The sequence below is a fragment of the Talaromyces stipitatus genome, genomic scaffold (genome assembly GCF_000003125.1).
Source record: "Talaromyces stipitatus ATCC 10500 scf_1105507295541 genomic scaffold, whole genome shotgun sequence".
NCBI classification, from domain to species: Eukaryota; Fungi; Ascomycota; class Eurotiomycetes; order Eurotiales; family Trichocomaceae; genus Talaromyces; species Talaromyces stipitatus.
The window spans coordinates 773,925-797,122 of NW_002990115.1; the positions used below are offsets into that span (position 1 = coordinate 773,925).

At 46.0% G+C, this 23,198-nt stretch overlaps 11 protein-coding genes across 11 annotated transcripts; 3 read left to right on the forward strand and 8 right to left on the reverse strand.

The window, feature by feature from the left end:
- Nucleotides 1-111: 111 nt before the first annotated feature.
- TSTA_026140 (uncharacterized protein) lies at nucleotides 112-2,251 on the reverse strand (the record flags this gene model as incomplete). The annotated part of the gene is made up of 5 exons (XM_002479692.1): nucleotides 112-812; nucleotides 969-1,018; nucleotides 1,126-1,734; nucleotides 1,820-2,089; nucleotides 2,154-2,251. 5 exons carry the CDS (start codon nucleotides 2,249-2,251, stop codon nucleotides 112-114), a joined length of 1,728 nt encoding a protein of 575 aa, XP_002479737.1.
- Nucleotides 2,252-2,999: 748 nt separating this feature from the next.
- Nucleotides 3,000-4,512, reverse strand: TSTA_026150 (uncharacterized protein; the record flags this gene model as incomplete). Its single annotated transcript, XM_002479693.1, has 2 exons — nucleotides 3,000-3,405; nucleotides 3,459-4,512. 2 exons carry the CDS (start codon nucleotides 4,510-4,512, stop codon nucleotides 3,242-3,244), a joined length of 1,218 nt encoding a protein of 405 aa, XP_002479738.1. The 3' UTR covers nucleotides 3,000-3,241.
- A 194-nt stretch (nucleotides 4,513-4,706) lies between these two features.
- TSTA_026160 (uncharacterized protein) lies at nucleotides 4,707-6,399 on the reverse strand. The gene is made up of 5 exons (XM_002479694.1): nucleotides 6,151-6,399; nucleotides 5,955-6,090; nucleotides 5,384-5,809; nucleotides 5,282-5,315; nucleotides 4,707-5,222 (listed from the first exon to the last, which is right to left on the reverse strand). Exons 1-5 carry the CDS (start codon nucleotides 6,322-6,324, stop codon nucleotides 4,958-4,960), a joined length of 1,035 nt encoding a protein of 344 aa, XP_002479739.1. The 5' UTR covers nucleotides 6,325-6,399; the 3' UTR covers nucleotides 4,707-4,957.
- A 1,479-nt stretch (nucleotides 6,400-7,878) lies between these two features.
- Nucleotides 7,879-9,138, reverse strand: TSTA_026170 (hydroxyindole O-methyltransferase, putative; the record flags this gene model as incomplete). Its single annotated transcript, XM_002479695.1, has 2 exons — nucleotides 7,879-8,916; nucleotides 8,974-9,138. The coding sequence occupies 2 exons, from the start codon at nucleotides 9,136-9,138 to the stop codon at nucleotides 7,879-7,881; spliced, it is 1,203 nt and encodes a 400-aa protein (XP_002479740.1).
- Nucleotides 9,139-10,106: 968 nt separating this feature from the next.
- TSTA_026180 (uncharacterized protein) lies at nucleotides 10,107-12,612 on the reverse strand. The gene is made up of 2 exons (XM_002479696.1): nucleotides 12,424-12,612; nucleotides 10,107-12,363 (listed from the first exon to the last, which is right to left on the reverse strand). The coding sequence occupies exons 1-2, from the start codon at nucleotides 12,564-12,566 to the stop codon at nucleotides 10,167-10,169; spliced, it is 2,340 nt and encodes a 779-aa protein (XP_002479741.1). The 5' UTR covers nucleotides 12,567-12,612; the 3' UTR covers nucleotides 10,107-10,166.
- Nucleotides 12,613-12,754: 142 nt separating this feature from the next.
- On the forward strand, nucleotides 12,755-15,084 carry TSTA_026190 (cell cycle control protein Cdc123). The gene is made up of 3 exons (XM_002479697.1): nucleotides 12,755-13,116; nucleotides 13,172-14,346; nucleotides 14,405-15,084. Exons 1-2 carry the CDS (start codon nucleotides 12,995-12,997, stop codon nucleotides 14,268-14,270), a joined length of 1,221 nt encoding a protein of 406 aa, XP_002479742.1. The 5' UTR covers nucleotides 12,755-12,994; the 3' UTR covers nucleotides 14,271-14,346; nucleotides 14,405-15,084.
- TSTA_026200 (peroxisomal D3,D2-enoyl-CoA isomerase) lies at nucleotides 14,379-15,331 on the reverse strand (the record flags this gene model as incomplete). Its single annotated transcript, XM_002479698.1, has 2 exons — nucleotides 15,094-15,331; nucleotides 14,379-15,030 (listed from the first exon to the last, which is right to left on the reverse strand). Exons 1-2 carry the CDS (start codon nucleotides 15,282-15,284, stop codon nucleotides 14,379-14,381), a joined length of 843 nt encoding a protein of 280 aa, XP_002479743.1. The 5' UTR covers nucleotides 15,285-15,331.
- Nucleotides 15,332-15,784: 453 nt separating this feature from the next.
- On the reverse strand, nucleotides 15,785-18,619 carry TSTA_026210 (uncharacterized protein; the record flags this gene model as incomplete). The annotated part of the gene is made up of 4 exons (XM_002479699.1): nucleotides 15,785-16,319; nucleotides 16,355-16,608; nucleotides 16,656-16,773; nucleotides 17,088-18,619. 4 exons carry the CDS (start codon nucleotides 18,617-18,619, stop codon nucleotides 15,785-15,787), a joined length of 2,439 nt encoding a protein of 812 aa, XP_002479744.1.
- Nucleotides 18,620-20,401: 1,782 nt separating this feature from the next.
- On the forward strand, nucleotides 20,402-21,010 carry TSTA_026220 (uncharacterized protein). The gene is made up of 2 exons (XM_002479700.1): nucleotides 20,402-20,531; nucleotides 20,593-21,010. Exons 1-2 carry the CDS (start codon nucleotides 20,481-20,483, stop codon nucleotides 20,821-20,823), a joined length of 282 nt encoding a protein of 93 aa, XP_002479745.1. The 5' UTR covers nucleotides 20,402-20,480; the 3' UTR covers nucleotides 20,824-21,010.
- Nucleotides 21,011-21,101: 91 nt separating this feature from the next.
- Nucleotides 21,102-22,439, reverse strand: TSTA_026230 (uncharacterized protein). Its single transcript, XM_002479701.1, has 2 exons — nucleotides 21,608-22,439; nucleotides 21,102-21,551 (listed from the first exon to the last, which is right to left on the reverse strand). Exons 1-2 carry the CDS (start codon nucleotides 21,744-21,746, stop codon nucleotides 21,301-21,303), a joined length of 390 nt encoding a protein of 129 aa, XP_002479746.1. The 5' UTR covers nucleotides 21,747-22,439; the 3' UTR covers nucleotides 21,102-21,300.
- A 52-nt stretch (nucleotides 22,440-22,491) lies between these two features.
- TSTA_026240 (peptidyl-tRNA hydrolase domain protein) lies at nucleotides 22,492-23,119 on the forward strand (the record flags this gene model as incomplete). The annotated part of the gene is made up of 2 exons (XM_002479702.1): nucleotides 22,492-22,738; nucleotides 22,784-23,119. Exons 1-2 carry the CDS (start codon nucleotides 22,550-22,552, stop codon nucleotides 23,117-23,119), a joined length of 525 nt encoding a protein of 174 aa, XP_002479747.1. The 5' UTR covers nucleotides 22,492-22,549.
- Nucleotides 23,120-23,198: the final 79 nt, after the last annotated feature.

Here is a 23,198-nt window from a genome sequence, read left to right on the forward strand (position 1 = left end):
GCATATTTCTTAGAAGTAGCTCGCCATCAAAAGTGATATTGTTATGACAAAAGTTTGCTCGAGTTAGACATAGATCTCGTGTATAAAGACAGCCATTAACTTTCATAACACTCATAATTCGTCCTTTACTTCTTTCTCGACGAGCGCACCCTGGTCAGGAACACTCCCTGTACCTGTCACGCCGTCATCTTCGTTCGCATGAGGAACCTGACAAGTATCCGCATATTTCCTCATATATTCCGGCAAAGCTTCCGTCCACAGAGCATCATCCGAGAGATATTTATAGGCCGACCCCTTACAAATCTCACTAGACACAAGTCTGAGTATAGTAAACGCATTCCTCGAAGCTTGCTTAGCCGCCTGCTTCTTAAAACACCAATTCCATTGCACCAATTTATTGCCCTCCGGTGTATTCCCGCCGGTACAGAAATGCTGACCAGGCGCTAATAATGCGCTGCACTCGTTCTTCGTGGAAGTCGCAATATCCTGACCAATACGAGTAAATGTGGCCTTGAAGTTATCAGAAAGTGACATTTCTTTTGCCATGGTGTCGATTAACGGTAGAAAGGCGTTGGAGTATGTCCAATCGTCCCAAGTGGACATTACGGGCTGACAACCTCGGGCGCATATTTCGGATTGATAGGCGCTTCCTAGAGAGTCCCAGCGGGTAGCGATCGTTTGGAGGAGGACGCCGGCGCAGGAGGCGGCGGAAGTGGTGAGGGGGAAGGAGAATAGGAGCAAGAGGAATGCAGAGAGTGTCAACGCATATTGCGAGCTGCCACTCCGGTGGTTGAAAAAAAGCATTATATGCGCTAGAAAGATCGCTTCGATGATCACAATTTGTTATCACATGAATATCGTCGTGGCAGTTTGAGGAAAATGCAACAAGAGAACAGTGAGGAGAAAAGTAAAAACGGTTACCCCGTACTCCGTACCGCCACGTTAATTTAAGCTTCCAGCCCCCAAACCTTCTCCAGCGGCACCGAGATCTTTCCCGGTCGAAAATGCGGGATCAGATCTGGGGAAAATCTCGTATAATCGTCGATTCAACCTTCATCAATATCACATTTTCTCATTACGTACATACGGAGTACATGCATTCTAAACAGAAATCATCACACATACAAGATCAAACCCATCGTGAGCAAAGCCACACTGAAAGCAACAATCCTCTGGTGCTGTTGATATTCACCAGAGCTGCTGTGATACCCTATGTTAAGGGAGTTATTCCCAAAGCCCACAGTCCTTGACCATGCCGGAGTTGAGTTGTGATCCACCAAAACATCAGAGTGATAATTATCCACCTGTCCCAGAAACTTGACTTTCATTCTCCCTCCCACAACAGCAGAGCTTCTATCTCTCAACTCTTCCTTTGATAGATCGGCTGAGGCGTAGAAATATCCGTTCACAGTGAGGTTGGCAGTGGCATTATTAAAAGAAAGAGTGAGGGTAGGGTTCGTAAAATTCGAATAGTCACGGTGGTGAGCAGATTGGTCGGAGATCAAAGTGGTTAGATACTCGAGTCTCTTGCTCGTATTCGTTACTGCAGAGTTATTGCAAGGACTCATGGCGAGATGACTCGGCATTTGAGTATTGGTGGTTATCTCATTGAAGAAGGTGTAAGGAATAATCCGAGTGGAATTCCGCTCCTCTGCCTTTATCAAGCTGAGGTTGAAGTTCTTTCCATCTCGGGGGATTGTTTTATTCTTGTAACCGTAGCGTAAGTACCAGGGTCTTTTTTATATAGTCGAATAAGAATTGGGCACCAAACAACTCTGAAGAGTGAAGAGAGAAGAGAGAAGGGTCCGTGCTTGCTTACTTAGTAGAATACAACCCATAATCCCATCCTTGTTCGTATAAACTCTGTTGTGTTGTCGGTAAAGAGGAGAAGTCGAACCCCAAGTGCCAAAATCCCAGCAACATATTGATCAAAGGCTTATCCGGATCGTTCCTGTCCGGCTCTATTATGCCGAGAATTGATTGGTATTGCTGAATGTAGGTGTGATTTTCTACATTAGGACATGACCTGAACATTCCATTTCGTCGAGAGAAAGGGGTGTATTCGATCACTGTTGTGCCGTTGTAGTATCTATGCCAAAGGATCAGCTCGTCGAACTCTCCAATACCTGATTCTAGAATGTGGATTGGCGTACGATCCAACCCAATCATAAAGATCAATCATTCCTGATACGTTGCTGGGACGGAAGTTGCATGAGGGATCATATACCGGTAAAGAGTCCCCGGATGTCATGGTAAGATTGGCTGTAAGTATCAGAAACAGTAGTAAACTGTACTGGAGTTTTAACCCACACATCTTCTTTTGCTCGCTTTTGTGGTAATCAAAGTACACCTGGGCATGTACGGATGAATAAATCACAGTAATCATTCTCCCCCACTATGATGAGAGCTCTTTCAGCCGCTTTGTGGGTTGAGTTGGGGTTACTGATGTGCTACTACATGTATCACACAAGTTGCTTTTCACTTTACCTTTGGTATGCTATAGTCCACCGATTGGCCCTAAGGGGATGCTAATGTCACCACTCACAATGACTTGAATGTTCGTTTCCAAGGTTATCTTACCAGAATAGGTGACTTGCGTACTCCAATTGTGCTATTTTCTGTACTAATGGTTTCTCGTAAATTCACATTGGGCTCTACATTTCATTGACATATACATGGATGTCAGCCTGGGCCGGGGTATGCCCGTGGCGTCAATGGTATTACAGCTTCCAAGGTTGGCGCATAATTCGGCTTATTTCTTGACCTGTTATGAAGGATTTGTTGTAGGCAAAGCCGGTCTAAGCTGTTACTCGCGAGTGACAGTATATTGCGTAGCCTTTTGACGAAGTTGCTTATTTCGCCTTTACGCATGACTTAGAGATTGTTCCCCTCGAATGGGCTCGAAGCCCTAAGGGACCACCGTACTACCACCTAATTAGCAAGGGGTTAGCAATCTACGATGTATGCTAGTTTCTGAAATGTTGTAAACATACTGGAATCATGAGATGTAGTGCGTGGCATTATTCTATTGTTTTTCGAAGGATATGCGTCAGGTCTAATATCTATCGGGTATCAAGCGTGCTGTCATATGGGTTGAGCCAACAAACCAGTCATCGGGTGAGATGAATATATGTACAGTGACAAAAGAGACAAAAGAAACCATCGGGTTTAAAGAAAGGTATAAAGAGAGAACGATGAGAAGATGCCGAAGGTAATGTATAATGCTCGTATATATACTGGCTCATCCTAATGTCTCACTCGCTAGCGTGTCAGAGAGCGAAGGTTCGGTCTGGACCGCTGCATCTTTCACGGTCTCTAGCTTGGCTATTTCTTTTGCGGCGGCTTGCCTTCTTTCCAGTTCGTGTGAACGAGCAGACCAGAATTTCAAGAACGTGATGGCCATCACTAGACAGAATTATTAGCAATGTAGTCTTTTTCTGGTCGAGATGTTGACTTACTAGCACTGAAGACAATGGCGAATGCTGCTCGCCTTGTCAAGACCCATCTCAGTCCTTCGGCTTCACTCTTTCCATCACTTGCCAGAGAAACAGCAATCTTGTAGTTGAGTTCCTGGATGCCCGTGTCCTGACCCTGTTGCTGTTCTCGGGTAGTCATCTTATGTTCATTCCACATCCCTTTTAGATCATCATTCATTTTTGCCAATTCCTGTGTAATTCGCATATTTAGTATGTCCACTTCGTGCTGTAACTGCGTCCTGGAGCTTCGTTGTCTCTCCACTTCTAGATGTCGAGACGCCTCTAGCGACGATCGTAGCTCTGAACATGCAGCTTTGAACAGATATTCCTCGTTTTCACTGTCGGATTTTGATGTAAGGGTCCGTTCGGCCAAATCCAGCTTCTCCTGTAAAATGCCTCGAATTCCTTTCATCAGCGTGATAGCTTGTTCCTCACTGAATCCACCCTCCTGCAGATTCTTGACAAGTGTATACGTATCGAAATGATGAATGTATGGTGCCGGTTCTAAATGCGGAACCTCTTGCCCGTTTGAATGCAATCTTGCAAGGCCCAAATCAGAAGGCGGTGGCATTTGCAGCACGGCGTCCATTGGATTCTTTGGTGGTGGCACCTCTCGAGGCATTTGCGCTGGATCTACAGAATTTTTTGAAGCGCCACATGGCACTTCATTCTTGTCAAGTAATTGTGTAGATGGTTCCGAGGATTTGGTACTTTTCGTAGCGTCCTCCTTGTTTCCGTCTTTGATATCTTGACTAGGCTGCTCCGAGTCCCCTCTCGTGTTATCTTTCTGCGCTTTCGGGTTTGTATTGCGATTGAGCGATGAACTGCTTGATTGCCTCGCGGATCGTTTCTTGGGCTGTGTCGGTGGAGGTAGCTTGGATTCTATGGACTGTGGTTGCCGGCGGGTAACGGTGCTCTGGTTGCGATGACGGGTCACAGTGAAAGTAGTAAAGCGAAGGGAACGAGCGCCGGTCTCGTAGGTCCCGACCGACCGGAACAGCTGGGGATAGAGAAATGGCAGTCGCGGCGCTGCCATGGTTGATTGACTGGATGAAAGAAAGACGAGGGGTGAGGGTGCGATGGTGAGAAGAAACGCTCTTTAAAGGTGAGATTCCCGCGGAAAGCACCTCGGCGTCTGCATCCAATCAGAACTCTGCCCCTGGTATGATGTAAGTGTACCTCCAGACTCGAGCAAAGACTCAACCTTCAGCAATTGTTTTCTTCACATTGACAATGTCGATTTTGACTGTTGTCTAGGCATATACCTGGCACTATGCTATATATCACTAATTTTAACTTTTCTACACCAGCACCGGAGCCTGTCCAGGCGAAAGAGAAACACCCAGCCATTTCACAATAACAAAGTCCACCCGATATTCCAGATGTCTGTTCTCAAATACAAATCCAAGCCACCCAAATGATTATTTATACATTGCATTGCTTCATCCTCGAACTCAAGTTTGCTCGCTCGCTGACGCGGCTCATATGTTGTCTTCTTCGCTTTCCACCATGACTTCTCTGGTCTGCCATATACCATCGCGATTACCAAGCGGAATCTCCGACTCGGATTCGGGACGTTTGGAAGTGGCATGAGCGGTATTGGATGAGAGTTTGTATGCATGCCCTGAATATATTTCAGAACCGCCGCTCGTGGTGCCAGACCGTGAGTCTTTGGTGAACACTGTGCGGAAGAAAGGACGAAGCGTGGGAATACATGCAGCCACTATGACTACATTTTGTTCAACTCTGAAGGAGAGGGGATGTCAGTGATTGGCAATGATATGAAGGACGGCGAGAAAGCTTACAGGCCCCAAAGTACCAGTGTTACGACGTTGTAAACTGGGTGAAGGTCAGCCGGAGATGATTTCCAGACTACAAGTCTCAATGAAGAGGAAAGTGGTACTAACGAGGGTCCGCGTGGTCCGTGAACAAATGCAGATATGTTGCTTTCACGATCGTGACAACTGCAGAGAGTAGCGTCAAGCTCATCATAGTGCACACGGCCACCTTGGTCGAAGTTCGCATTTGCAATTTCCAAAACGCGCTGACTGGTACGACGGCAAGAATGATATCCGTCACAGTTGTGTATGCACTGACCCAATACGTAAAGTCGTTGAAAACGTCAGGACTCCAGCATGAACCTTCAGACAGCAGTCTGGGGTCCCACAGGATTGCTATAGGCTTGCACTGCACGAAGACAAGGACGGCAGATATCATGGCAATTACGACCTGCAAAATAGCCATCGCGTAGAGGCTGATTGAGCGAAATCTGTTCGGGTCCAGCAGATTGTGGATGAGAATTGCGATGGAAATATTGGGGAAACTGAAGGAGCCTATATGACGTCGTCTTAGTCTCGTCGGCATAGAAGGTGTTATCTCACGAGGAATGAATGGACTAACCAATATTGAAAGCTAGAAAAGCAATAATGGTTAACCTTGATCGGGAACAAGTTGCATAACAAATGACGGAGAACTCACGGAATGCTATGATCTGCCATTTTGCGGCCAATGCATATCCATCCATTCCATGCTCAGCAACCACGGCGGCCGAATGTCGTCCAAGACCAAGAGTGACCGAATACGATACAAAGGCTGTAGCAATGATACTGAGACCCTGCAGGTTCGTATTTGTTAATGATCATCAATGCTTGTAGTCCATCTCTTATCAGCTCACCATCGAAAAGAAGATGAAAAAGTCATCCCAGCCCAAATTCTTCGCCATGTGCCCGCGAGTAAAGAGTTTAAGACCAACGGTGGCAATTGCAATACCAGTGAACACCCATCCGATTATATTGATCTGATATCCACGACTTTCGTTAAAGTCGACATCTGGGTTGAAGGACGACATGATGATTGTGCGGACTGAGGAGTAGATGCAATACTTCTCATAACTCGGGTCAGGGTTATTTGCGATACGACTCTACTGCTCCCACTCAGAATCTCGGTTCTTCCATTTCGAGCCCTCTATAAGTATCGTCAACCGGGTCTGTCATGCCATTGATGTTCGAAAGATCCCTGAAGATTGATTGAGTATCATAATTCCAGCACCCGGGAAATTCGCCTCCGCATAGTAAAGGAAAACTGCTGTACATTTTGAGTACCTACTCTCGTATCCAGCCGTTCTGACGGAATCCAGGTTCTGACTAAGAGATCATTAACCACAACAGGTCGTCAGTGGACTCACTACCGAGGTCCCCGACAGCTTCCGGACCAATAAGATCTTCCTTCTTCAGTTATTGACAGGGATGATCAGTGGGCTAATGTCACTAGCGAAAATGCAATATCTCCATAATAAGCATCTAAGTACGGAGGTGGGAGTCAAAAGTGACGGCACAACACTAATGTACGCTAGAGAGCGCTAGAAATGTATACCATAATTGGTTACAGCTAACTACCACTTGGAGTACTCCTATTTGCCTATCTACCTGAATGCTAGATCCTCTCTGGTTTAGCTCCGTATTAAAACAACTGAAATACATAGAGTTTATGCGCTAATGCCTAGCGTAGTGCCATCACTTGACTCCCACCTCCGTATTGGTGTACCGCATGATTCGCACCAAACAAGAAAAGTACCAACGGAAAACCCCCGGTGCATGAAACACAGCTAAAACTGATCGATCCCCTGTGCCGCGTGCGTAAGGCAGCGATTCCCTGCACATAAGTAAAAGCTTATATAAATGTTGTGAGATTACCCTACAACCCTGGTGGACAAAACCGTACAATAAAAATGATGGAAATTATGAATTGTAAAAGTACTTCAAAGTCATGAGTTCCTACAGCAGTTATGGTAATGTACGGAAAGACTAGCTTAGAGTTCGCACTACTCTTAGGCAGCTTTAGGCCTGTGTTAGCTGTGCCACTCCTTGGGATATTGGCCAGCGGATGGCGGTGGAGAGACTTGCCCCGTTCGGGCGCAATGCTAATGAACACCGATAAAGTCTAGATTTTGGGAATCCACTGAAAAACATGCAGTCATCGATCGCCTACCTATGTACTCCGTACAGGGACTGTGTATGTAACGAAAAGAAAAGAAAGATTGGTTGAGATCCGCGACGGGCCGGCTCCACGTTCTCAAGCCGTTGCCGCGCCCGTGCTGCTAAGACCTCCAGAGCCCTAATTCTCCGGAAAAGGAAAGGTTATTTTACGTGCAATCCTTCTCATTATTCTCTAATTTCTCTTACAAATCGAACCCCCTCCCAGAGTCATGAGATACGTGTGGAACTTTTCTACAAGTCGAGATACATACTTTGGAGGAAGTGCTCTTATCAATATGGGTAGATAGATCAAGCCTTTTACTCCTAATCCGCCACAACTGCTCGTTAGCGTTGTTACTTGTGAGTTCACAATTCTGGACAACCCTTCTCTATTCTCAAGTCGTAAAATCGACATAATGGTCAAATAATTATGCCAATTCCGCCTCAATCAGACTCTCGGCAACACCAGGATAGGTGTAGATATTGGTAATTCTCAATCCAGCGTTTTCAAGGATTCCCTTCCATTCGGCCTCTGTCCTTTCCCTAACAGCAAAATGTGCCAGCATCATTAGATCCATACTCGTCGCGGCGAGAGTCGGTTTCTCCTCGCTGACGACGATCTCATTAAACAAGACTCGCGAATAGCCCTTTCTTAAGGCCGGCGCGAGATTCTGCAGAATCTTGACGCCGTCCTCGTCGCTCCAGTCGTGCAAGATGGAGTGAAGGGAATATGCGCGTGCACCCTTGATAGGTTGCGGGGTGAAAAAGTCGTGAGCCTGAGCCTCAAAGGGAAGGTTTTGACTAGCCTCTTTTACGGCGGCAATGACAGGTTCGCGATCCTGGAGGACCACTCGACCTTTATGAGCGGAAGAGTCATATTGCGCGCAAAAGAGAGCCATGTCGTGACCCCGGCCACCACCAACATCGACGAGCAGTACATCGCTCTCGGAGGTATCGAACCCAGTAATCAATCGCTCAGCGACTGGATAGAATCCAGGATCGTACCAATTAGCTTTCCCAGCTCGGTACGCGCTCATAAAGGAGTCAAAATGTTGTAGATTCGGTGGCGTCGCAATCAACCAGTCAAAAAAAGGAAGTTGGGTCTTGTGCGCGTTTTGAAATGGGCCATCCAGCGTTCCGAGACTGGGGGATTTGTACTCTGTTTTTTGGAAGAATTCGGGGAATCCGTTGAATGATGGTCTGGCCGTATCGTAGCAGAAAGCGATACTATCTTGGTAGTTTTCTTCTGCGAGACCGTTACTCAATATCGTAGCATGGAATGCGCCGTCACGGAAAGTAAGAAGGTGCATCGCAACGAGATGTCGTGCAAGGCGCTGGAGTAGAACAATATCAATGCCCGTCTTTGCGGATAGTACTTCGGCGCTGAGTCCTGATTCTCCGGATTCCTTTAGGTGTTGGAATAGTTTGACATTAACTGCGATTCGTATACTGGCCGACAATGCTGGCTATTTCATCGTGTATTAGTGCGCATCCTTTGACATTTTGCAAGTGCGAATACTTACTTCGGCCCAGAAACTGCGCTGTAAGAATTCACTTGGAATTTCGAGCGAAGTAGCCAGCGCTCGACTGTTGTCGATGAGCGCTTCTCTTGCACCAGGTTCATTATTCTCGTATGCCTTGCCCGCCGCAACAAGGCTTTCGATCAAGGAGGATACTGACGAAGACATTGCGCTCGGAAATCAATCAATTGGGACAGGCGCAATGCGAATACGGCTTTCTCTGAATAGAACGACTCTGATACAGTAGAGGAATTAGAAAACGATTCCACTGAACACCAAGTTATCGGAAAAACTCCCGTACCTATTTCAGATACGTATTCATAGCTGTTAATCATTTATCCCTCGCACCCCTCCATGCACCTCCCACATGGCTAGTACGTATTTCGTGAAATGCTTATCGAAATACCAGGAGTATTGAAACTGCATTGTTACTGACGCCTAGGAGGCAGTACATTACCACGTTGTGGGCCTAAGTTAGTGGTTTCGTGTATTAACTCTATGAGCCCATAGGGGGGCATGTGTGTATTCTCTAGTAACGAATGAGTATTAAACACGTTAGAAAATCTCGACCAATTCCATAGCAATGATTGTAGACACGTGAAGTGTAGGTACAGTACACTAGTGAGCTGTTAAGGAGGCTATTTCTGCAGATTTTGTCTCCCTCGACAGTGTGAATTGATCAGACCGAGGTATACTCCATACACGTATGGAGAAAGGCATGGCACTGCGGCAGCTGAAGCCATCCAACCAGAGTGGGCAATATACTTTCGTCGGAGTCCAGAATTGAAACAGAAAGGGTTTAGGTCCAAAGTACGTACATTCTGACTTGTGAGTGAGGATTTGTGCTTGTATGTCATGCTCATATATTGGCTCTGTTATAGCTGACTATAATCTTGGAAGTTATAGCAACGAAAGAATTGCTACGTTGGGGCCTTCAATGGGACACACAATTTTTTCCCGACTGGATTATGTGCATGAGCCATCTGAAACATCTGAAAAGATCAAAGCTTGTGGCTACCATTTGAATTTGGACAGCCGCAGCCTTAACCCTACTTATCTGTTCCGCGTTTCCCCAACGAGGCATTGATTGCATTCATTACGCGCTCTCGAGGAATCATATCAGAGTTCATGAATATATGCAATTAATTATACGTATATAGTCAGCGGTCACCGTTCTCAAGGTACAGAGAATATTCCTAGTTTGCTAATAGCCCAAAGAGCAACTGTGTTCGATTCCAGAAGTCGTGTGCAGATTCCTGTAGTGTACCAGCAATTTTGCCCCCTTCATCGATTTCACCCTGCAGAGCTTCAATTAATTCGTCTAGAGCATTTGTATTGTCAGCCCGGACGGACAGGGCGTCTCTAATGTAGAATGCGTCAAGCAGTAATTGGATTTTCCAGTCTCGTATCATGTCTACCGTGTTAGAGCTGTTCGTTTCAGTGGCAGACGATTCTTGTTCGGCAGTTGTCTCCGCCTCTTCAGCATCCCTTTTCTCTCCGGTGTTATTTGAAGATTGTTTGAGCTGCTCCAGCTTTGCATTGAATGGGTCAATCACTGTCTCGTGTAGTCTTGTTGCCAGGACGCTAACGGCAGAAGGATTCCATAGGTCTGGACCTATATCCTCCATGGCTTCTGCGAGACGTTTGAAGTACTTGAATGTTGATGGTAAAGGCTGGATGGGTAATTCCGGACCCTTCTCCCAAAGAGAACGTCCAGGGATCCGTGTAATGTTGCCCTTGGAGGGCGGGAGGATCTTTGACGCCGTTACTTTGGAGAGGACCTCCTCTGCCAAGAGTTCGTGCAACTTCGGTATAATATCTTGGGCAAAATCCATCTCATCATCTTGTAAGATGTTTGAAGGGCTTTCTCGCCTAAGATCACGAATAAGACGTAGAACAAACGCAGTCTTGTCACTATTTTTGGAGTCTTCAAAAGCTTTAATTGCATCGCCAAAGGATTCCTGCAAGTTGAGCAAGGCTTGTCTGACTGCTTTGGTCTGTTCTTCGCGTAGGAAGTGAGGATCATCTTTGGTGAGCAGATCCACAGTACTGATCTGAAACTCTTCGTCCTCGTCCTCGTCAAGGGTATCTTCCCATTTCGTATTTTGCAGCTCCTCGATCAACTGTCGTGAAGTCTCAATGGTCGCGAGCCAGGAACGGTAGCGTTCCAGCACATTCGCTATTTTTGTATCCTGGCCCAGCAATGTCTCTGTGATAACTTTCTTTAAGGCGGAAGCGCCATCAGAGATTTCCAATGATAATAGATCAGGATCCCATAACGACCGAGTTGCACTTCCTTCTGTCTTCTCCCATTCTTTAAGATGAGACTTGATGGCATCACCAACAAATAACAATTCTTGAGCTTCACGGAGTATAATGTTTTTCAATTGGGTATTGAAAAGGTCTCGAAGACCTTCCAGCACACTGGTTGACGAATGCGTGAGTGTTGTTGGAACGGCAGCAAGCCAGATATCCAAGGTTTTCTTTCGCAATGCAAGAACCCCTGAAAAGTCCACGTGATCTTTGAGAGTCGTTGCTGCGCGCTCTAGAAAAGTCTGAAAAGCCTTTTTAGACCAATTTTTTAGGGTTTGTTCTGCTGATTGCTTCGTCATGGGGTCTGACTTGATCCAGGGCGTGAAATTCTTGACGTCCGGCACTACCCATCGTCCGAGAATGTCCAGGTCAATATCATCGAGTTTTTGAACATCATGGTCGTTCAGCAGAGGTCGGGCTTGTAGCTTGCCCAGCGCATCAGATAAGCGTCGGGAGAAGAGAGCCTTTGTATGCTGGAGTGTTTGTATGTATAGACTCAATGCTTTTGGGATACAGTCGCTTCCATTCTCGCCGCGATCAAGCCGTTTCGCAATACAATTAAGCCGAATGTTATGAAAATGTGTAATGCTGTCCAACGACGATGCACTGTTCGACAGACAAAAAGCTGCCATTGAATCAATAATGTCTTCAACACTCGACTTGGAAGATCCTAGTCTTCGCTCAATCCTTCGGCGTATCAGTTTCTGGACATAGCTCAGCTGCAAGCGTAACGACTCAAGAAATGGCGGGGCATTTGTGGTTTGAGAAAGGGTCTTGTAAAGTAATCTCGAAATCACCATCAACTTCGAGGCCAACAGAGGCGAATCGTGTTTGCGTAACAACCGTCCTGTCACGGTGGTGCAGCGATGAAGGAGCGCGAGTTGCCCGGCCAAAGCCTTGTCTTCTTCTGTTCTACCCGTCGAATCTCGATTTATATCCGTCAGATTGACCGACTTCTTGCCAATCAGGCTTGTATTGCAGCGGATTCCGATACTGGTCAGTCTGGACTCGATTTCGGCGCTCTCCACATTCATTTCAATGATCGTCTCAGCGGTCCCTAGAAATTCACGATATCGTGTCCTAGCAACAATATAGTAAGTATACATTCATCAAAAGAGAGTAGCAATGCATGTGACATACCCAACCAAAGACCGCAACTTCTCTCTATTACTTGCAATATCCCGCCTCAACTCCTGCTCGACCTTCCGCACGGTGGGAATTGGATATTGAAAAGCCTCCTTCCATGACTTAAGATTCTTCGTATCAGGTGTTTCGGTGGCCATTTTGACAATAGACTGCGCGAAGCAGCGCGGTGTCCGTTCTATGTGCGAGGTTCAACATTGAGAAACGTGTGAATACCGTCGGCTTCTATCAGTGGGTGCACAGACCACGCGGAGACTAGAACGTCACCGGCTATAAATATTTTGGATCTTTCAGAATGATTCATGTTTTCTTCTTTTTCTACTCTCTTACATTCAAAACGCGCTTTTCTTCTCTTATTCTCTTGAGGACTTTGAATTGTTCGAATTCTGCTCATTTTGATTGTTCTGTCACTTGGATTCTTCTGTCACATTAATCAGAACGCGGAGCATGTGATTGTGTTGCCCCACCAAGAATATTTCCATATTCTTTTCTACACGACAAAATCGACCGTTTACATTGAAACTTGTCAATAAAAGAGCTCTCGCAGAAAACCAAAGGCACATATATCATGCTGTCCAGTGACACTACGACAGAGCCTGTCGAGGCCACCCAGGCCCCTAAAAAGCTTCCCTTCCCCCCAGTCACTCGAACTCAGATATTGCATTGCTCATATCATTACTGGCATCCGCTGTATGTACCAAACAGAGAACATGATATTCTTAGACTGCTAACCATCTCGTTCCAGCTATCGAGCTATTACTCCGAAAGCCCGTCTTATCCCGCTATCCGACGCTTTCCTTTCGTACCTCCGCGCCGACGGAATTGTGCTTCCTCCTGATAATCCAAGCCGGGCAGCGATGATGGGCGATGACAGCGGCATAGAAACTTCTGATTCTGAAGACGATGGCGATCAAGAAGATCCATCAGAAGAATGGAGTGATATCCACATACAGATTGAAGAGACTATCCGGGAACTAGACGGCAAAGTCACCCCGAAACTCAACTGGAGTGCTCCCAAAGACGCAACCTGGATTGCGGTTACGAATGACCTTCAGTGTCAGACACCGAACGATATCTACTTGTTGCTGAAGAGCAGTGATTTCATTACGCACGATTTGGAGCATGTCTTTGACGATACAGACCCGGAACCGGAGGATTCAGTCAGTACGACAGAGGATCTCGATACTACTAATATCCCTTATTATCTTGTTCTTCGCAAATACTTCAACCTCAACCCATCGTTAGAGTTTCGATGCTTTGTCCGAAACCGCACGCTGTTGTGCATGTGTCAGCGTGACTTGAATCATTTTGACTTCTTATTCGCCATGCGCGACATGCTCGTGTCTAGAATTCAGACATTCTTTGATGAAAAACTCAAAGACACCTTTCCGGAACCGAATTTTGTGTTCGACGTTTATGTCCCACCGCCTCACGAACGGGTGTGGCTTATTGATATCAATCCGTGGGCGCTCAGGACCGATCCACTGCTGTTCAGCTGGTTGGAGATTCTGACCATGAAGGATTTGGCGCCACTTGAAGACGAGGTTGTGCGACTGTCTCTTAGAGACGATGGATGCTCTGCATCACCAGATAATGATTCGGCTGCGGCAGCAGAAGAAATCGAGAACATTTCATCAGTTCCGGAACTTCGATTAGTGGAGCGTGATGATCCAGAGGCGTATGGATTTACTTCGCCGCAATACTCTGCTCATAAACTTCCTCGAGACGTTGTGGACGCTTCTCAGTCAGGGACTGGAGGTATGGCGTCTTTTATGCAGCAGTGGAAGGATCTGCTTGCACAAGAGAGGCAGCAGCAGCAAGCAGAGTCAAGCGATGACGAGTAGATTTATCTCACACCGGGTTTTTTGAATCATCATCCGCGCAGAGAGGGGTTGAGCGACCCATGTATTTGGAAAATATGTAGGTTAATGTACACCCTTCGAATGCCCTCCTCACAACTTATGCTTCTTCTCACCAGTGGCGAGCTTTCTAAATTCTTCCTGTGGATAACCAGCAACAAATCTATCCACACCACCAAACACCTCTAACAAATTCTGTCTATCAAGAATCTCGCGTTCCGGTTGGCGAATAAGTCTCTTGATACCCAGAAGACTAGTCTGGTTCAGATGCAGACCTAATCTATCATCAACCTCAGCCAGAACAGCTTTCAAAAATCCATCAGAATCATTATTTCTCCCGGATGGCGCAGGGATAACTTTGTTCACGAAACCAGTTGATACTAGTTCCTCGCATGTGATTCGCCTACTCATGAGCAGCGCCTCGTTTGCTTTGGAAATACCGAGTCTTTGTACAAACCCCCTCGAAGCACCGCCTTCGGCGACCAAACCCAGTGACGAAAAAGGTGTGAGAAGGAACGTATGAGGAGCAGCGTAGATGAAATCCGCAAAGGAGATAATAGCGGCAGTGAGTCCGACGACGGGACCGTTGAGAGCAACCACAAGGATCTTTGAATGATTGTACACGGTGCGTGTAATGTCCAGGTTATTTACGAGGAATGAGCGCATTATTTCTCGGCGCTGTTCCTCTTCAGACAGAGTGTTGTCTGCTCGACGACTGACCCCGTTGCCGCGGATATCAGCACCACTTGCGATAGTTAGCCAGTCGATCAATGATTTAAATGAAATGCAAGAATATTTTAAAACTCACGCGGAAAAGAACCGGCCTTTCCCAGTTAATATAGTAATGTAAATATCATCTCTCTTGTCAACTTCGCGCAATCGTTCTCCGAGAAGATAGTACGCGTCGCCGTCTAGGGCGTTCAGTACTTCGGGACGGTTGAGAGTGACGATTGCAATGCGATCTTGGTATGTGAGCGTGATTTGATTCGGGTCTGCCATGTTGTTTTGCTATATATTGTAACTTGAGTGATTGAACTACTGCTGTTGAAGGAATTGAGAAGAGCCTGTCGGAGATTATAAGCTTGGGATGCTCGAATTGCCGAGGTCCCGCAGCTTCACTAAACTGTGGGGTAGCCTCCATACTCTCTGCCTAGGTACGTACATCGATTTATAGTACTCCGACATGGCAACATATGCAAGTTTGCGCTTTAAAAAAAGACTCGATTGAACGAATGTCGTTGATTGTCAACCCTGGTAGCCTTCTCGGCTGGGTGTATTTTGTATTCTTCTCTCCTCTTTCTCTGGTCTCCGGGAATAACGGCGTCTTGTCCACCGCATTTGGATGGTCCATTGAGCCTCCAGTTTCTTGCAGAACTTTAAGCACCTCGTCATGCGCTTCAATCTGCTTCTCCGCAGTCATTTACTCCTTTTTCCCGTCCCTGTGTGGAATATGAGAGAAGTCTGGCCCCCATTGCTTTATGAAGAGGCGTTTCTCCTTGTTATTCACTGCACCAACTAGATTGGACCTGTAAGTTGGGATGTGTCTCATTAACAGGAAGAGCATCCTCATTAGCCCAATGAACGAGGCTTCGAGCTGCCAAATGCAATGGTAGACGTAATTCGCTATCACGCATGGATACCATTTCTGCAATACTGATCTGGCTTCCATGATTGTCGAGTAGCACTTTAGCTGCCGGTAGATTCCAATGGCCGCTAACTATGTGCAGTGGAATGGAGCCCGAGCCCAGATCCATAATGTGGGAAGTATCGCCAGCTCCAAATTGTCGTTCATGCACATTCGCCCCTCCAGCAATAAGGCGAGACACTAATTGCGGACTGCCTCGAATGACAACTTCGCCGAGGACAGTTTTCACAACCGGTGGTATCTCTCCTGGAGTTGGGTGTTTCATTCTAGAAACAGCATCACGTACAGGATCACCTCGTTCAATGAGCTCGTATGTAAAAGCTTCCCCCCTGGCAAGTTGGTCTCGCGCTTGATCTCGAGTAGGGCCTTGCACGTCATGGTGGGCTAGTCTAGATGTAAGGAATACAGATGTAAGATAATTTACAGCAGACACAAGGCACTTCCACCGTGACTATCCCTACCAAACATTACACCCAGCCGGGGATCTCTGTCTAGCAAAAATCTTGTCGTTTTAAAATCACCTCCCCTACAAGCGAGATCCAAAATTGATAACAATCTATGTCGTCGATTTTTGAGACCCTCGCTGAGCGAAGAAGGACAGAATTCAAGCAGTAGACGAAGAGTATCTAGGTTATCATTCGTGATAGCAATGTAAAATGGTTGTACTCCTCCAAACCCCTATTCGTGAGGAAGAATTCAGAATGTTGCTCCAAGAAGAGACTGACTCCTGCCAAATCATTGCGCTTCACAATTTTTATTAACGGAGATGGAGCATATTCGCCCACAAACTCGGAGTCCGGGTTTGAATCTGAATCTTCATGAATATCACCGGCGTTCTGGTACCTTGAATTTATTGTATGTAAGTGATCGCATAGCACATTCAACGTGGGACAGGAGGCAGATTCAGTGCTGAACAGAATGAAAGGGACGTAGTAGCACGCCTTCTTATGTATTCCTCTGTTCAAATCTAACATCAGATAGACTACTGTAGTGGATCTCCTAGTTAAGGGATGAAAGAATCCTACCAGGCCGACTCCCGAGCTTCCGCCTGCACTATTCACACTGCACGAATATCAAAGTGGACTCTTGGATATATTCTCTATGATCCTCTCTAGATATCTTAATTGACTGCTAACTGCTACTAAACAGAAACATACCGAGCCCACTCTTCATCCTCTTCTAGCTTCTCCATCTGATGTCGCAGAAGCTGGACATTCAACTCAATCCCTCCAGGATACTGTCCTGAGTCCGCTAATGTTGATTTCTGCCTCAATCCATACGACGGCATAATCAAAACATACGACGGCGTAATAGGAGAATCCATCAGATACCTCAGCGTACGGAATCTGCCCACACCGATATCCATAATGTCAAGACTGGGGTAGAGATGCTCCCAGGAATTAAAGAACACATCTCTCTCCAATAGATCGTTGGGAGGAATTTTCCCAACCCTCAACTGACTGAAAATATACTTATTGATTGACCTCAAATTTGGATCTGTGGCATCTTTTCTCAATGTATCTTGAATCGCTCTGATGACTGTGGCTATATTTGTGGGATCCAGCAGGGACGAAAGAGGTAATCGAGCCAACACCGCGGTGACAGCGTTACCGAAAAAGTCAGTTGCCAAGGGAGGAACTAGGCGTTGACGCATATCGGCTGAGAAGAATCCGCTGCTTGTCGTCGACTCTACAGATGTCTCAGGTGCTGTTCGAGCACGAGCGAGACATTGCCATGTCAGGGCCATAACCGACTCGAAAATAGTAGGTCGGTTTTCGGTATACGTGTGCATTTCTGCCCTGAGTGTCTCCAGGCTTTCGTTGGAGAACCGAAAGATCTTGCTTTGGACGTCACCGTTCCCGCTGAAAGGGTTCGTTTTCGCTGCCGGTGCTTCCTTATACAATGTCTTCCATTTACTCAAGCCGCGGAGTTCATCTGGTCCATATAATGACTCATCGAAGTCCTTCAAAAGCTCTGTCTTGTCGTGGATATTACTTGTCACTGTCGAAGAAACTCCGTCTTCATATGGGCCGTCAGCCATCAACACCTTGGTTCTCTGGAGCCACTGCCGCATAAATCCCACATATCCATATGCATCCGTAATGATATGGTGAATTTGAAAAACCAGGACAAACCCTCCATTAATAAAAGTCAACTGCACCGCACAGTTGTGCTGACTCAGGAACTGGATATCATCGAGTCCCGTGGCAAAATCGGTCTTGGGGATCGCATCAGCCGGAAAATGTTGTTCGGGGGACAAACTCTCAAAGTCGATGTCTAATCTATATGCGACTTTGAATGGGATATTGGAGGACTTCTCAACTGCGATGTAGGGTGGTTTGCCGTCAGGACGGACGACTCTACCCAGCAGCTGTGGATATGTTATTGAACCTATCTGTTCTTTATCGAAGGGCTTAAGGAGTGTTTTGAGACTTTCTTGAAGGGAGGCAATTAGACGGCGTGCCTTGGTCTCATCGAGGGGAGTTTCCTTTTCTGTTGAATAAACGAATGCTTGTCTAATACCCCGTGCAGGAATCTGTAGATCAGCCGGAGATAGCTGATAGACACCTTCGAAGCTGGGATCTGCATGGATGAGATACGTAGTTGACCCCATTGCGCCTGTTACTTTGGTGGTAGACTCTTGCTTTGCGCGTTGATCCTCATCGATGTTTTCTACATAATAGGGCATGGGACTACCTTGGTCTTATACACCCCTATCTACTGATTCTGATTATTCCATTGATTTCAGCAATTTCAACAATTTCTAATCCACCGGAAATTCCAAAATACTAATCCATGGGTTGATTTTACATAAAAGCTAAAACCTCATAACCGAGCCTCATGTCCCATAGGTTCTGGATGTCCCTGATTGAGCGATCTATTTGTGGATACTGAGCCTACAGAGCATACAATAATCAGCAAACTGATTCAGCTTCGATTTACCTTATTCAGATACATTGTACGTGAACATGGGGTTCTAAAAAGCTGTTGATTGTCATCGAAGATAACAATTTCACCGGCTTAGGGCTGAATCTAAGCTGATAATCATAGTCTAGACTCTTGTGGATATTCTGACTGTGTATGAAGCTTAATTACCAAATGCTCCACCCAGCGGACAGCTGGTTGTAGATAGTCCACAATATTTGTAATACGGCCAATCAATTGATATGTGATTACTGATACATAGTGATCAAGCTGAGCTGAAGTCTTAGCGTCGCAAGTCTTTGAATATTTGCTATGTCGTGTACGTACAGTACCATCTGTCCCAACTGCAACTTAAACAACCATGAAGCTGGTCCTTTGTCCAACGACTATACCTGATGATAAAGGGTCGGAGAAGGGCTGGTCTGGTAGCATGCTTTCCGGCGGTTACAAAGAGCATAATCTTTGACTTGGGCTAAGGAAACTAAGCAACATGGAGAATGAAACAGATGCAACCCGCTCAAAGAGAGTCCAGAAGCAGTGATATCTCAAACACTCAATGATGGTTCTCAAAGACTTCATGATTGAATAGACGGATGTCGGGCCGTTTTCGTTTCTTTATCTATGAGCCGAAGCCTTATATAGCAGGGGTTTTGTTGAAAATAACCCCCTGGACTCAATACAAAGTCACTGACAGCAATTGCCAGACAAGGATCTGAGAATATCATTCAATGCAGGAATGTTTTGATGTCGGACATCTGCAGCCAATTCCCCTGCATCCGGCGAGTTGCGTGTCCTATAAGTATGAGCATGTCGGTCCGTGAATTGGGGTCATTGCTACCTTCTATCACCTCAAGCACCTGAAAAGATTCTTATACTACTTCAAGCACTTCAAAAAGGCAAAATCCTCACATCTCCGCAATGCCTGACATCATCAAATTCATGCCGCGTACGACATATCGTCCCAAGAAACAGGAATCAACCGCAAAAGAATCAAATGCGACGGAAGAATCATCTCATGAGAATGACGTGAGCAAGTCTCTTGAGTCAATGGAGAAGCGTATCAAAGCTCTCGAGGCATCAATGGTGGAGCAGGAGCAGAAGACGGCTAAATTGCAGGAGTTGGTGGATAGTCTTGGGGGAGAGTGAGGCGATTCTCTGCATAAGGACAATCATGTATGGTTAATCAGATTTCGAGGGTATGTTATTGCATAGTGGCAGATGGATCACTTGAATACGAGAGAATGCATTTCGAAAACTGCAGATGTCAGGCGATAGAGGCTTTGTCAGGTTATCTCTCAGTGGATACTTGGATATTAGTGTGCACTGTATCATCTCTAGCAAGGTGTCATCCAAGACAAACCAGAAATGATAATAATAGACTATAATTATTCTGTAGATAGTTGGTGCTGTCGTAGGAAGACGTCGGAAGTTGAGATAAATTGAAGGGAAGGCGGTGAGCCATCCTGTTCGGCCATTCGCCAATCTCTCTCTCAAGAAAATGACCCATCAACTGACACTCAACTTCGACCTCGACACCATATCCAAGCCATTCACATTCATGAACAACCTCACTGCCTAGCTGGAGATACCACAGACCTATCTCACAGGAGAGGACGCCATCAACCATGTCAACCATCCTCCGCAGACTCCAAGGCGGAAACCTAGAAGTTTTCAAGGTATTACCTCCCACCTACAAAACTCCATCCACATTCAACACATCTAACAATTTGAAAATAGTTCGGAATGTACATCCTCTTCCCAATTGGATGGATGTATTACTTCGGCACAAACCTCGAAGAACGATTTTCTGTGCCTGGTTTCTGGCCCACGGCCGAACAATCGCATAAAATCCCGGAGACGAAGGAAGATATTGATGCGGAGTTGGCGAGGATGAGGATGTTGGATGCTGTTCGGTTGGAGAAGAGGCAGAGACAGCTGGGATCGGGTACGAGTGAGGGGGCGGCGTGAGAAGTATGGACTCGATTTTAAGATAAGATGCACGCGGTTAAGCGGTGTCAAGAGCTGGCCTACTAGCAAGTGTACTTATGTATTCTTATGTATTTATGTATCATATCGAAGGAGTTTGGGAAAGGTCAAGGTTGCATAGTCATATATTTCATGAATCGCGTCTCTATCAGTCTGTCGCCTAAAATCATAGAGAAACCTTTTAATTCCGGGGAAAGAAAAAAAAAACCATCCCCAAATATTGTACCTAATTACGTACTCGAATATCAAACTCCATCGAGCGCCCTGCTCAGACAACAATGCAAAAGCCGAATAAAGTAATACAATATGATGCCGAAGAAAGAAAAAGAGCCGGGTAAATCACAAAGTATGTTTTTTTGCCGGCGACCGATAAAAAAAATTATCCAAAGAATTAAAAAGAACCGTATACTTTGACGGAGGGAGCATAATCCCTATTCTTCGTTTGCACAATACCATCAATCACAACTCATCAAGTCCGGCAGTCGAGGCGGCACCTTGGATTGATTCGTAGACGACATTCAGAGCGCCGGTTGCGGGACCTGCTGATGATCCTTGTAGAATGGAGCTCGGGGAAGGAATATATTCTTTGATCATAGAGACATCGGCAGTGAAATAGTAATGCACATGTCCGTATATCGACGCGACGTGATCGGGGAGGTAGATGTAGGCGGCAGTAATAAAAAGGGAGAGAAAGGCGAGGACCAGAGAATCTGATAGACGGTTAGTCACTCAACTTTTTGAAAAGAATAGAGGCAAGGGGTCCTACTAAAGATGAATTTCTCGGTTGGCGTGAGCATGTACAATGCAAAAGTTACCTCGTACTGGTAGATTTTCAATCGCAGCCATCGCAACAAGGACGTAAAGACTGAAGGAGAGGGCGAAGAAGCCATTGATGGAGGAGACATGGAGAGTTGATTGAATAAAAGATAGTTATGATGTGAGTCGAGTGAGGTGTCCTGGGCGAAATCTGGGGTGATTGCACTTTTTTCTTCTCTTATCGTGACACGGCGGAGACAGAAAGGGGGAGTGGCGGCACAAATAGAATCACGACCGACAAAAGTTGGATTGTTTAATGAATTCAATTGAATTTATTCGAATGACTGTAAAGTTGTAGAGTTGTAGAGGAGAATAAACGAGCGATGAGGGGGTCGAGGGGGTCGAGGGGATTAAAAGAAAAGACAGTTTGGAGGAAGGAAGCTTTGGCCTCTGTACTTTCTCCCAGTCAATTAATTCAACCACGCTGATTCAGTCCACACACAGCCACAATTTACATTCATTTATTGAACGATCAAAATCTCTCCTCTCAGATCGGCCTAAACGTTGCTGCCTTGGCTCTGTCAAAAAAGCTGAAACAGATCTGAGTTTCCACAATTCTCTCACAGATAGGGGAATCGGTCACAGAGCTCATTGCTCGGCCGCCGCCAGTCAGCGCGACCGAAAGTCTGATAGATTCGCGGATTGTGGAGTTGAATCTTCGAGGTTGACGAGTCAGCCTTTCAGTTTTGCCAGAAAATGAAATTCCAACGATCGGCTAGATCCACAGCTACCGTTCACTCCTGAGTCTTTCAAAGTCTTAGCAAAAATCGCATTGTCCTAGCGTCGATACGATAGGTTAGTTCGACTACGGCCGGATCGGATTGAATCAGCAACACATATTCACATCTCTACGGCCTTCTCGGAACTAGACATATCCGTAGCGTTGAGCAAAATGCGCCAACTCTGGTCGAAAAGTCCGATTCCGAATGCTATTTTCGCAGCAAGGAGGTTGCAATTGAGGTCTTTGTTCTCAACGTATCCTGCTCGAGCCGTTAAGCAATTACCCCCCCGTCCAAAGCTGGATGACAAGGATATCACCGGCTCGTACCTCAAAGGGACCGGACCAGGGGGCCAGAAAATTGTGCGTTCCATTTTTACTTGCTGTTATCTTGTCTAACAATAATAGAACAAAACAAATTCCGCCGTCCAGCTTATTCACAAACCAACCGGCATCGTAGTAAAATCCCAAGCAACCCGTTCCCGATCCCAGAACCAAAAGATTGCGCGTGAAATTCTTGCTGCAAAAGTCGAAGAACTAGAAAAGGGCGAACAGAGTCGGGAAGCGATCAAGAATGCTTTGAAGAGGAAACGAAAAGCGAGTTCAATGAAAAAGAAAAGGAGGAAGTATCGTGCTTTGGAAGAGGCGAAGCAGGGACAACAATTACAAGATGGTGCTGAGGAATATGAAGAATGTGCGAGTGACTACGAGGAATCGACGACACCAGCCACGGCCACGCGGTAATACCCTGAAACGATTCCATTTAAAACGAACCTGACAGCAGATTTTTTTTCCCCATGATTATTGTCAAGAGGACCATAAA